Source organism: Branchiostoma floridae, chromosome 12 (assembly GCF_000003815.2).
Source record: "Branchiostoma floridae strain S238N-H82 chromosome 12, Bfl_VNyyK, whole genome shotgun sequence".
Classification (NCBI taxonomy): domain Eukaryota; kingdom Metazoa; phylum Chordata; class Leptocardii; order Amphioxiformes; family Branchiostomatidae; genus Branchiostoma; species Branchiostoma floridae.
In genome coordinates this window covers 16143781-16156962 of record NC_049990.1, presented here as the reverse complement: position 1 = coordinate 16156962, position 13182 = coordinate 16143781, and the positions used below count along the sequence as shown (strand labels likewise).

At 41.2% G+C, this 13182-nt stretch overlaps 1 protein-coding gene across 1 annotated transcript in view; it reads right to left on the bottom strand.

Moving 5' to 3' along the window:
* Window positions 1–4907: 4907 nt before the first annotated feature.
* LOC118427056 (mucin-like protein) overlaps window positions 4908–13182 on the bottom strand; it is a 13607-nt gene continuing 5332 nt past the window's right edge. Inside the window, exons 8-17 of the mRNA XM_035836694.1 lie at window positions 11140–11253; window positions 10659–10780; window positions 8773–8862; window positions 8595–8736; window positions 7902–8005; window positions 7694–7787; window positions 7038–7163; window positions 6114–6297; window positions 5368–5570; window positions 4908–4918 (exon numbers count right to left, since the gene is read on the bottom strand). Coding sequence (XP_035692587.1) covers window positions 4908–4918; window positions 5368–5570; window positions 6114–6297; window positions 7038–7163; window positions 7694–7787; window positions 7902–8005; window positions 8595–8736; window positions 8773–8862; window positions 10659–10780; window positions 11140–11253 — 1190 coding nt within the window. The remainder of the gene's footprint in view (window positions 4919–5367; window positions 5571–6113; window positions 6298–7037; window positions 7164–7693; window positions 7788–7901; window positions 8006–8594; window positions 8737–8772; window positions 8863–10658; window positions 10781–11139; window positions 11254–13182) is intronic.

The window sequence follows — 13182 nt, the reverse complement described above, 5'->3', positions numbered from 1 at the left end:
GGTCTTTTTAGCGAACGCCCAGCAAAATGTCTTTTTAGCGAATGCCCACTATATCCACAAAAATATCGGCCGTCGCGCAACGACACCTAAACCTACCGCCACAAACATGTTCAAGATGGTGTCCCATTGATGTGTACGGAGTTTCCGTGCTTTACAAGCATTTTAAGTCCCTGTTTTTGGTCAAAATGTACGGCGACGATACTACCATACTTTAACTATAGCAATTCAAAATGGCGGGCACTAGTCATGTGACCTCCTTGCGGGACTGTTCTATAAGTATCGCGGGAGGGACTGTTGTAGCATAGCTTCTCAAACAACCATTTTAGAGTGAATTCTGAAGAAGATTTTCATTTCATAGTGCTATCATCTGACTGATAATTACAACGTGGTCATTTTTTCTGTGCTATTATTACCCAGGTTTGAGGAACTTAGTGCAAATATGGATATTGATTCACCTCAGTGCCCAATTAATGTACAAAAGGCTCAGACACATTAGTGTTATAAACCTGAATAGGGGCAGGTAACCAATACTAGAAAAACATAGCTATTTATTATTAACAATACTATTTACATTATAATAATAACTCTTCACCAAACTGGACTTTTCTTATCTTTATTTATCACAGAAACATTGTTACAATGACGATTTGATTAGATGAGTATCTGTTACAGTGTGTACAAACTTATTTCAAATACAAAAATGTATTTCGTTTCACTTCCTAAATATTTTTATTTTTATATTAATTGCATTATTTATGTGCAGTAAAATGTGACCACATGCTATCAATAGCCTAATAAAATGTTGAAACATGGCACAAGCGGGCTCCCCTTCTGAGTACAGAAAGGAAATGTTTTATAACATTTAGTTATGACGTAGAAAATTTCAATTGTAAAATGTACCTTTATTAACATTTACAAACAAATTGTTTTTTTCTCTTCTTAATAAATGACAACAATACAGGTAAGTAAGGTGTGTTTCCTTTTATAACAGGCCAGGTAAGACGCCGTACAGGTAAGTAAGGTGTGTTTCCTTTTATAGCAGACCAGGTAAGACACCGTACAGGTGAGTAAGGTGTGTTTCCTTGACTACAGAGTAGGCAAGACACCTTACAGGTGAGCAACGTGTATTTCCTTTCATTACAGACCAGGTAAGACACCGTACAGGTGAGTAAGGTATGTTTCCTTGACTACAGACTAGGTAAGACACCGTACAGGTGAGTAACGTGTATTTCCTTTGATTACAGACCAGGTAAGACACCGTACAGGTGAGTAAGGTGTGTTTCCTTGACTACAGGCCAGGTAAGACACCATACAGGTAAGTAAGGTGTGTTTCCTTTTATAACAGACCAGGTAAGACACCGTACAGGTGAGTAACGTGTATTTCTTTTGATTACAGACCAGGTAAGACACCATACAGGTGAGTAACGTGTATTTCCTTTGATTACAGAGCAGGTTAGACACCATACAGGTGAGTAACGTGTATTTCATCTGGTCTATAGGCAAAGGAAAGACGCTTTACTCACCTGTATAATGGCCTATATGGTAGTATATAGGCAAAGGAAAGTTGCTTTACTCACCTGTATAATACCCTGTCTGGTCTATAGGCAAAGTAAAGACATCTTACTTACCTGTATAATGGCCTATCTGGTCTATAGGCAAAGGAAAGACACCCTACTCACCTGTTTAATGGCCTATCTGGTCTATAGGCAAAGGAAAGACACCTTATTCACCTGTATAATGGCCTATCTGGTATATAGGCAAGGGAAAGACACCTTACTTACCTGTATAATACCCTATCTGGTCTACAGGCAAAGGAAAGTTGCTTTACTCACCTGCATAATACCCTATCTGGTCTATAGGCAAAGGAAAGACACCTTATTCACCTGTATAATGGCCTATATGGTATATAGGCAAAGGAAAGACGCCTTACTCACCTGTGTAATACCCTATCTGGTCTATAGACAAAGGAAACACACCTTACTCACCTGTGCGGTGTCTTACATGGTCTGTAATGAAAGGAAATACACGTTACTCACCTGTATGGTGTCTTACCTGGTCTGTAATCAGAGGAAATACACGTTACTCACCTGTACGGTGTCTTACGTAGTCTGTAGTCAAGGAAACACACCTTACTCACCTGTACGGTGTCTTACCTGGTCTGTACTGAAAGGAAATACACGTTACTTACCTGTACGGTGTCTTACCTAGTCTGTTATAAAAGGAAACACACCTTACTCACCTGTACGGTGTCTTACCTGGTCTGTACTGAAAGGAAATACACGTTACTTACCTGTACGGTGTCTTACCTAGTCTGTTATAAAAGGAAACACACCTTAATCGCCTGTACGGTGTCTTACCTGGTCTGTAATGAAAGGAAATACACGTTACTCACCTGTACGGTGTCTTACCTGGTCTGTGAACAAAGGAAATACACGTTACTCACCTGTATGGTGTCTTACCTGGTCTGTAATCAAAGGAAATACACGTTACTCACCTGAACGGTGTCTTACCTGGTCTGTGATCAAAGGAAACACACTTTACTTACCTGTATGGTGTCTTACTTGGCCTGTAGTCAAGGAAACACACCTTACTCACCTGTACGGTGTCTTACCTGGTCTGTAATCAAAGGAAATACACGTTACTCACCTGTACGGTGTCTTACCTAGTCTGTAGTCAAGGAAACACACCTTACTCACCTGTACGGTGTCTTACCTGGTCTGTAATCAAAGGAAATACACGTTACTCACCTGTACGATGTCTTACCTGGTCTGTAATGAAAGGAAATACACGTTGCTCACCTGTAAGGTGTCTTACCTAGTCTGTAGTCAAGGAAACACACCTTACTCACCTGTACGGTGTCTTACCTGGTCTGCTATAAAAGGAAACTCACCTTACTTACCTGTACGGCGTCTTACCTGGCCTGTTATAAAAGGAAACACATCTTACTTACCTGTATTGTTGTCATTTATTAAGAAGAGAAAAAAACAATTTGTTTGTAAATGTTAATAAAGGTACATTTTACAATTGAAATTTTCTACGTCATAACTAAATGTTATAAAACATTTCCTTTCTGTACTCAGAAGAGGAGCCCGCTTGTGCCATGTTCCAACATTTTATTAGGCTATTGATAGCATGTGGTCACATTTACTGCACATAAATAATGCAATTAATATTGTTTATGTGTCAACTTCTTCCAATACTTTAAAAATATTTAGGAAGTGAAACGAAATATATTTTTGTATTTGAAATAAGTTTGTACACACTGTAACAGATACTCATCTAATCAAATCGTCATTGTAACAATGTTTCTGTGATAAATAAAGATAAGAAAAGTCCAGTTTGGTGAAGAGTTATTATTATAATGTAAATAGTATTGTTAATAATAAATAGCTATGTTTTTCTAGTATTGGTTACCTGCCCCTATTCAGGTTTATAACACTAATGTGTCTGAGCCTTTTGTACATTAATTGGGCACTGAGGTGAATCAATATCCATATTTGCACTAAGTTCCTCAAACCTGGGTAATAATAGCACAGAAAAAATGACCACATTGTAAATATCAGTCAGATGATAGCACTATGAAATGAAAATCTTCTTCAGAATTCACTCTAAAATGGTTGTGTGAGAAGCTATGCTACAACAGTCCCTCCCGCGATACTTATAGAACAGTCCCGCAAGGAGGTCACATGACTAGTGCCCGCCATTTTGAATTGCTATAGTTAAAGTATGGTAGTATCGTCGCCGTACATTTTGACCAAAAACAGGGACTTAAAATGCTTGTAAAGCACGGAAACTCCGTACACATCAATGGGACACCATCTTGAACATGTTTGTGGCGGTAGGTTTAGGTGTCGTTGCGCGACGGCCGATATTTTTGTGGATATAGTGGGCATTCGCTAAAAAGACATTTTGCTGGGCGTTCGCCGAAAAAGACCATCGAGAATCGAAAACTTTGATTTATGTCACTTCGGCTCAATGGATTGACTTGAAACTCAGGATTAATACATGGGAGCACAACGTGGACATATTCCAAGCAAAAAAAATGAGATTCGTGCAGCGCGGACTTCTCTAGAGTGGGCGTTTGTGGTCATTCGCTAAAAAGACCTTCCAAGTAGTATCACCATGTGGAGGAAATAACTAGAAATTGGAATGTTCCTACCTTGCACAAATGATGTCCGTCCTTGAATTTGATATTCTCCCCTTCCGAAGTCTCCCAGGACGTATTCTCCTAGCCCGTTGAATGTGTACTGCCTGCCGTCCAGTGTCATGATGTGTGGGTCACTGCGCACCACCGTCCAACCTTGTATAAAACAAATAAGTTCACAAGATCAAACGCAATGAACTTTTCAAACATACATTCAATTTCCGCTGCAGCGTTACAGATGAAGCTACTGCGCCCATCTGACCATTCGCTATTATCTGCATTTTGCATAATATAATTCATATAGGGCGTCATACATAAGATGTCATTCGACTGTATACATACATTTTCTATACAAATGAAGGATAGTTGAAAAAATATAACGTATATATATACAACTACTTTTCCGTGTCAAATTTGCAATCTTGTCGATATTCACATAAAGCAAATAGAGGCAGATGGCTAGCGCTTGCAAAAAAAATGAATTTTATCACATATCACAATATGTTTAAGACTTAAAAAGATAATTAAATTACCTATGTGGACCGGATAAATGGAACAGGGGCTCCCTCCGGTATCCGGAACGGAAAATGGACGGAGTTGTCTGAACTTTCGGCAGTACCATCCCATTCGTGCTCCCGCTGATTCCACACAGCATTTCTGACGGGCGTTGTTGTCAGTCGCAAGGTTATCCTGTCATGAATTTGAACAAAACATTTGCTATGATATCTACAAACTGCCTTTTCATAGCCTCCTTTGCAGCTCTCTAGATGAGCACTATAGAGGGCACAGTCACGACCTTCCATCATAAGATAGAACCTGGCCCGTTTAATATTGCAAATCAGCGCCACTTCCCCTAGAAATAAACGCCAGCGCTCTTAAAATGTTGCAAATTAAAGGACTCGTAACCTTTTCGTAGGTCCCATAGAGGTTCTCCCATGTCTTTCTTTTTTGCATACTTTTTTAAAGCTATCATGTGTTGTTGGCTTATCAACTCATACTATATCCTCCAACAGATGCATACCTTTTTAAGCTTTTCATGTGTTGTTCGCTTATCAAATTGTACTACGTACGTCCTCCAATAGATGCGAGTAGCTACCACCTAAGGACGAAGAGGACAACTTCGATGTGACATTAGAGATAGACCTTACTCAACGTTCAGAAGTATGGTACCAACATGTAAAATAGCTTTAGAATGCTTGTACTTACAATTATAAGGTGCCCACCAGCTGGTCCTCTCATAAGGCTACCTCCTGCGACCCTCCATCGCCAGGACCGGCGCCACCACGTCCTTCTCCATTCCCTCCAGAACCACGAGGCAGTATAGCAGCACGTCCGGCGGAGCTCGTGTCTGCGCCCCCCGTAGTACACCACGGCACGTCTGCGGCTTATGGCACAGGACTCCGAACGGCGGACAGAAAAGCTGTACCTGCATTTGGATGTTAGAATAGTAAAGCGTCTACCTCGATAAAGGATCGATCAACATCCAGGAAATAAGATACACAAGGCAAAAATTACTCAAGCAACTGGATACAAGTTGGAGAGAAAGAGAGAAAATACAGATACTGGACAGTCCTTGAAACTTAACCAAACGATACTCTGGCAATTATAGCGTTCTAAATATTACTGAGCTTTTAGTGAATTCGTGCAACTTCCATTGAAGTCTACGAAGTGGCTAGACCTACTCTATACTTGAAATATTGCTTTTGGGCGTGGCCTCTACGTGGCCCTTGGGATAATATGCTCCCGGACTATTTTGGGGCATGACAGGGCCCCTGGATTTTTTTAAAACTCACAGTTAAAATCAAACCGGGGCCGGCAAAAAATAGACACCGTGGCCTAATGGTGAAAGCACCGAGAGGTACCCCCACAGTTCACTTAAACAATTTTGTGGCTTCAGAACCCGACCGGGGCTACATCCCCGACGGGCACTGGTGCAAATGAGACTGTAACATAGCGCAGGGTTACTTACGTGTTGTCGAAGAATGCCTGTTCAGCGTTACAGGGACAGGACCGGGGTCCTGGGATACGGTAGTAACCTGGGAGTCTGGTCGGGTCAGGAATATTCTGTTCTTTGATCCACTGCGCACATTGCAGTACCGACTGCTGTGGAACTGTGAAATCCCCCATTTCTTGTAGAGCGTAACTCCAGGGACCTGTTGGTGCACAATGACGATGGTTGAAATGTTCAGATAACAAGAATTGCTACAGCCGATAAAGACAGCGGAGATGCTTCTATAGCTGCTGCACCAGCTTCACTTGTCAATGACATTTTTCCAATTAGTTGGTAACTGGTTTAATCATTAGAAAGGCATGCATTTCGGTTAACACTGCACCCGTATTTCGGAAGGAAAATACATGTAAAATGGGGTCCCTCGAGATGCCTTGAGCTTGTTAAAGAAGAAAGGCTAGCAACCCTCTGTGTACAATATATCCTGCTACTGAAACAACCAGAAAACTTGACTCAAACAGCAAGGAAATTAAAGTTGTTGCTGCTTTGATGTGGCATTAGGCACTACAAGGGTCCAGACAGTAAAGACCTTATGTGACATTAAATAGTCTCATGCAAGTGAAGCACATACATATCTGCCCTAGGGTAAATTCACAAACCTTGTCAATCATCAACATACTACATAGACATAAAATGCTGTCAAGTCTAATACGATCGAACATTTTGTTCTGATGCTATGATTTATCCTATGAAGTATCTAATGACACCAATATGAGGACGCTGTTATGACGTCATAACTTGTTACATTGATTGATAGGGCTGAGGCATTCTGAGATTGGTCGAGATTTGTAAGAAGACAAACTCTAAGATGACCGGCCCATGACGTCAGAACCCAATATGGAGGCGCCCATTGACTCAAGGGTAAAACAGAATTGATTTTCCTACCTGCGTGGAATCTCCACCGTATCATGTTAGCGGTGCCCGAGTACTGTAGGTCTACAGCAGTGCCTTCCCCTGAGCTGTATCCGCCAACAGCATGGGCTACAGGGTTCGGGTTTCCGTTCAGTTCACCTAGAAAGTGTGTATATCGTTTTATTTCGCTTCTACTTACATTAAAATTTATGAAGATCTTAGAAAAGTATAATTTCTAACACAAAATAATTGGATTTTCGACTGCGAGACATGACAGTCTTTGCGAAGGAATTAATCCATTACTTCGTTGACGCAAGGAGGTGATATAACCTCCTTGGTTGACGTTACTTTACGCAGATTACAGACACTCGACACGATGTACAGTAGATGAAATGCAGCAGGTAGTTTGTGGCGTCCCCCGTCTGGAGCTATTCAGGAATTGTTGTTGTGCCCTGATATACCACAAATCATCTGCTAAATCGGAAATATCCCTCTTTCCAACGAATCAAAAGTGAATGCACTACACTGCCAAACCTAGGTGATATGATAGAGATGAGAAGTATTAGCCCTATTACGTAATTTCACAATGCCCTGTACTCTGGATAGGTAAATACACCATGGCGTCGACTCAGTCAACTGTCGTCTGCATGAATATCGGTGAGCAAAACATTTAGCTGGGGCTCACTTACCAGCGCTGGTCCACTCAATCTTCATCGTTGGGTAGATGTTGTGTCCAAATGAGTACGTCCCGTCCGTGGAAATGACCAACTGAAAGTCATTTATCTGTAAGAAATGGAAAGGTTATAGTTATACTTGCAATGAAACTGACTAAATGTTACATTTGTATGAAGTAAATTTGCATAAATAGGAATTGTAGATGCATTCGTATCCACTTACCGGTAGGCTAGCATGATTGACAGGACATCGTCCTCCTGGATACACACTACAGTCTGGGGACAAGTTGGTCCACGTCACAACAAGAACCCACACTGGCTCGTAGCCTGGGAAAACAATTGAAAAAAGAATGTAGTTAGAAAAATAGTAAGCCGTAGGGTGGTAGAAAATCAACGACAGCAATGTATTTTGTAGTTAAAAGTCAATGTTAGCAATAAGCTTCCGGTGATAATACTTGGAGCATCCTCTCATGCCAGTTCATACCGTTGTAGGTTTCAAGCGACGACTCTGGCGAGGCGGCCTGTCATCCATCCTTCTCGTCGCGTTTGCGCTGGTCAAAAATCAGATACTCCCTCCTGTTGTTGTAGGAAAAGCTACTTGCCAATCACGTTTTCTTTTAACCAAACGACGACGAGATTCAGGCTGGTATCTTTTCTACCAATCACAGAGGGATACCAGCCAATCACGTTCCCTTCTTACCAAATGCTGCGGCGTGATTGGCGGGTAGCTTTCCCACCAACCACAGAAGGTTACACCAGCCAATCACGTATCCTTCTTACCACACGCTGCGGCGTGATTAGCTGGCATTTTTACCACCAACAACAGAGGGTTACCAGCCAATCAAGTTCATCCTACCAGACCTGCAGCGTGATTGCCTGGCAACTTTTCATTCTTGTAATCTAGACAGTCATTTACCTGGTGCATAGAATCCCGGAGTAAACCTTCCATGGTCTTGAGCCCGGCGAAGAACCTCTTCAGAAACTGCATCTCCGTCCCCCACTTGATGGAACTGGTAATAGATCTTGGTCTTCCGTTGTTCTGGTAGATGCGGAATGACCTAAGGGTGTGACTGTGCCAGGTAAGGTGCTATCACCGCTTTCCCCGCCCAGTGGGTCTCTGTCAGCTTTGTGGGATACGTTGGGCGCGGAATCCAGTCAAATGACACGATTCCGTTGTCGCATATCTGTCCAAGTAAAGAAACACTTGAGTATGGACAGTGAATAGTTTCATCAAGTTAACGTTGGTAAGTCACTGAACAAAGAGACCTTAAACACAACGGTTGCTTTATTTCCGCTGACGTTTCGGTGATCGACTGTCCTCAGGGCAATTCTGACTGGTTCTAATTAATTGAAGTACAGTTATAGGTGTCGCCGCTGACAGATGCGGTCGTAAAGGTGAATAATTGTTAACACCGTATAACACAATCACTGTTTACGTTTGGGACCGCATCTATTAGCAGCGACACCTATAGCTACAGTTGAATGAGAATTAAAAGAGGAAGGTGACAGACGGTCATCAAACCTTGGTGGAAGTAAAACAGCGGTACAGACTGAACTAGAGTTCGGCGACCTCATACCTCCATGAAAATTTAAAGCTTTCGTAAATTTCATGCAATTGACTAAGACATTAACATAATGTATGCATGGTGTTGTTAATCATTGACTAACGTACACATGTCACAATTATAAAATTCCCATTATTAATCATAAAGAGGTTTTGCAATTTTTACATAAATTATGCAAATTAGTTCCCCATTACCATATTTGGTATCTGCTTATATTCCACCTATCATAATTAACATGTGTTACATGTATTGAGGTCCAGTTATTGAAAACAATGGAACTGTACAATTTCCTCATTACTTATGCAAATTCAGTCATCATTTGCATAACATGTATATCATTATGAACATCTTTGCCTAAGCTACCAGCATGCCTAAAATGTAGGCAATCCATCGTTCCTTTCTGCAGTTATCCTCTTTGGAGTGTCTTGACAAAAACGCCCCTGCAGTTCCACAATTGAATGTTAGGGGACTGAAACTTGCCCCACTTTGTCATGACGCTGAAAGTTATCTACCACCCAAATGTCACGACCATATCACGTACGGGACAAGAGATACATTGAAAAAACTGCTATGATAGAATATTCTCATTAATTATGCAAATGTACTCCTATTTTGCATAATTAGAATTTTATCTTGTACAACATTGTCTAAGGTACCTAAATACCAAAAATCATGAAAATCCGTTGTTCCCTTCTTGAGTTATCCTCGTCAGAAGTTTTTTACAAAAATGCCCCTGCTATCCCAAAACTAGACGCTAGGGGGCCCAAACTTATGTCATTTTTTTCCTGAGCATAAGAGCTATCTAATACTTAAAAATCTTGACCATAGCATGTTCAGAACACCGAAATAGCAAAACCGGAAGTTGCGCTGCAGTACCAGGGTCACACACCAGGGGGCCCAAAATTGACCTTGACCTTCGTCTTCCCAACCCCTACCCACATACCAAATATCATCGTAGTCCATCAAGAGGTTCTCAAGTTATGCTGACCACAATATGCGGACACACAGACACACACACAGACACAAAGACAGACACACTCAAAACTATACCTCCATTTTTTCATGGAGGTAACAATGTACTGGATAACAATTTTGCTGCAGGTTTCATGTAATTCGTCGTACTCTTTTTGTCGCAAGATTTTGCCCGAGCCCATGGCTAAATGACAGGATCTAAGACAACCGTTTCCAACGGCTGAATGTCATATGACACATTTACGACTACCGTACGAATACCCTCAATTTTTCTGTCGCAAATATGTCGTTTGACGAATATGGGGTGACCTATTTTTTTTTCTGAAGTTGAAATACGGTAATGCACCAATCTACAGAAATGTAGACTTATCAATAATTACAAACACGAACTTTCTTACAGTATTAGACTACTTGGCAAATGTAAACTAGATGTTTTGTCTTACGTATATGTAGTGATGACGCCGACTGTAGAATCGCAGCCCTTCTATCGGTAGCTGCTCCCGCACACAGTGTTTCCCTTGATGGATTTTACCTCCAGTTCCTCCGTACGGGAATAGGTCATCATCTACATGGCACATAGACATTGATGCGCAATTGTATCATTCATAACGATGGCGATGGGAGGAGAGGGATGGGCTCTGCCAGATAATACGTATACAGTGCCATAGACACTCCCTACGGCCTCAAATTAGCTATGGGATCATTACCTTCTTTTCAACATCATTGTAGAATATACCAGTGTAGACGTATAAATGGCATAACAAGCACTGAACGGCAAAAAGTAAACATGTGAAAACTATTCTTCCTACGGGTCCAATCATCATATAATCGTACATTACCTCCAAACATCAACGAGACAAGTGACGTAAAGTGCTTTAAAATGTCGTAGGAAGAATCTAGGAGAAAAGAAAAGGTAATACGTACCTCTACAGTCATTCCCATTGACAAGATGGTGACCACGTCTGCAGGAACAGGTGAAGGATCCCTGCGTGTTAGTGCAGAAATGGCAGTCCGGGAGTGATTGGCACTCATTCACATCTGAAACATAACAAACAGATAGAACTGTAAAGATACATAATAAGATATGCAATATAGCAAGACAAAGACGAGCCTGGAGACATATCTCTATCTTCATGTCTATTTCCTCCCCCACGATCTGGAGATCAATGGACTAGGCACATAGATAGGTAGATACGCTACACTATAGGGTTTCACGTGTAACGTCACTGCCATTTTATAAGTTAAGCAAAGAAGAGCCAGATTTGCATGTTCAATGCGCACGAATGAGTTCATTACCTGACTTGTAATTACATATGCAAATTCAACCGATTCTGGCAACATCCAACTTTAAGCATCCAATATGGCGGGCAATGGTTACGTCATAGTCACGTGAGACAAGTATCATGTACTAAGATATCAGACACTGTGTGGTTTCAAAGGGTTTGAAAGACCTTTACAACTGTAAAAGGGGAAATGATCGCGGTGGTTTCACTGCATGAAAAAGCAGATTTCCACGAGTTCCCAACATTGTGCACGATGATGGAACCTGACGTGTTCTCACCGTGGGCACGGGTTTCCACGGACTGCCTGTTCCCGCGTGCCCCTACAATGAAAACCTGTGCGCACGATAGGGCACGCGAAGAGTCCACGCGTCCCACTGTTGCACACTTCCCGTGTTTCACAATTATCGTTAACAATGGAGAGCTGAGAAGAGTCTGATAATTCAGTTTGGTGAATTGTCAATTAAAAATCCCTTAAACTCTTGCCACATTTCGGTCTGTACTTGCGGGAAAGTCAATAATGAAACCGACGCCAACAGTACGCGAAATAAGATTTGCAACGCATTGCAATCCCCCTATAGTGACCAAGATCGTGCCGTATATACGAAACTCAACCAACTACGTTACCTAGATATACAGATTGCATGTAAGAGTTACACTATAGAAGCAAAGAAATTAGATTTCAACGGAGTGTGCCCAATGTCTTTTACTTCATATGAAATGTTTTCTATGCGACATTAAATGTATATGTGTATTGAGTTAGTTGTCATCTACGTAAAAGCTCAAAGCTAAGAAGAGTTGTTTTTCTTTCTACGTATTAATTCGTGGAATATGTACAAGACTAACATAGAGGTCGCAAATAATCACAGAAAGAACTTGTTTTATTTGTTTTGGGCTAACAAATACAGTGATTTATAGTTTGCAGTAATTTGTCAGTCAAGCGGGAACGCGGGACAAAGACTACTGATCTCAAATGTATGTGATTCGTGTATTCGAAGAAACAGCATGAATAGAACGGACAAAGCTTTAACAAATGATCAATGGCAATGTATCTGTTCCCCAGCCAACTTGGAAGGAGGCTTTAAACTCGACGCCTATCAATACATAGATTGGAAGTGTTGTTCTTTGGTCGGTCGGCGCGGCTTTGTTTATAATAACGCCGCATTATTCCGGCGCCATGTTGTATTTGCATTATATTGACTCCTTGTTTGTCGTAAACAAGAAAAAATCGATTCAAAATATTAATTACAAAGCTAATAATGTTATGGAGAACTTCAATCTTCGCATATTTCACTTTTACAAACAGTGTAGTTTTTGTTTGATATCGATAGGGAGATTGTCTGCCTGGCTTGAGTTTTGTCGAATATTGAGCCGATCGCGAATACGTGTGCTAGTAACATTTCTCAGATATTTCATAGCAATTGCACAGAAGCTCTAAGTTGCATGAGCTAATCAAATTTCTGTTACTAATGGGAAATACGGTCCGTTAGAGGTAAACAAGCAAGTTAAAAAGCACGAAAGTTAACTACTGGCGATGGACTGCCACAAGCTCCCCTCCCCCAATACACATGTCAGTGTTTTGTCTAAGCTTGAAAACCACGGTATTCCGTGTCCTATAGCCTCCTTCGCGATTCTCAACGGTGACTAAGGTTGCCCGGGTGAGAAATTTGCTTTGGAAGGAGTTTGC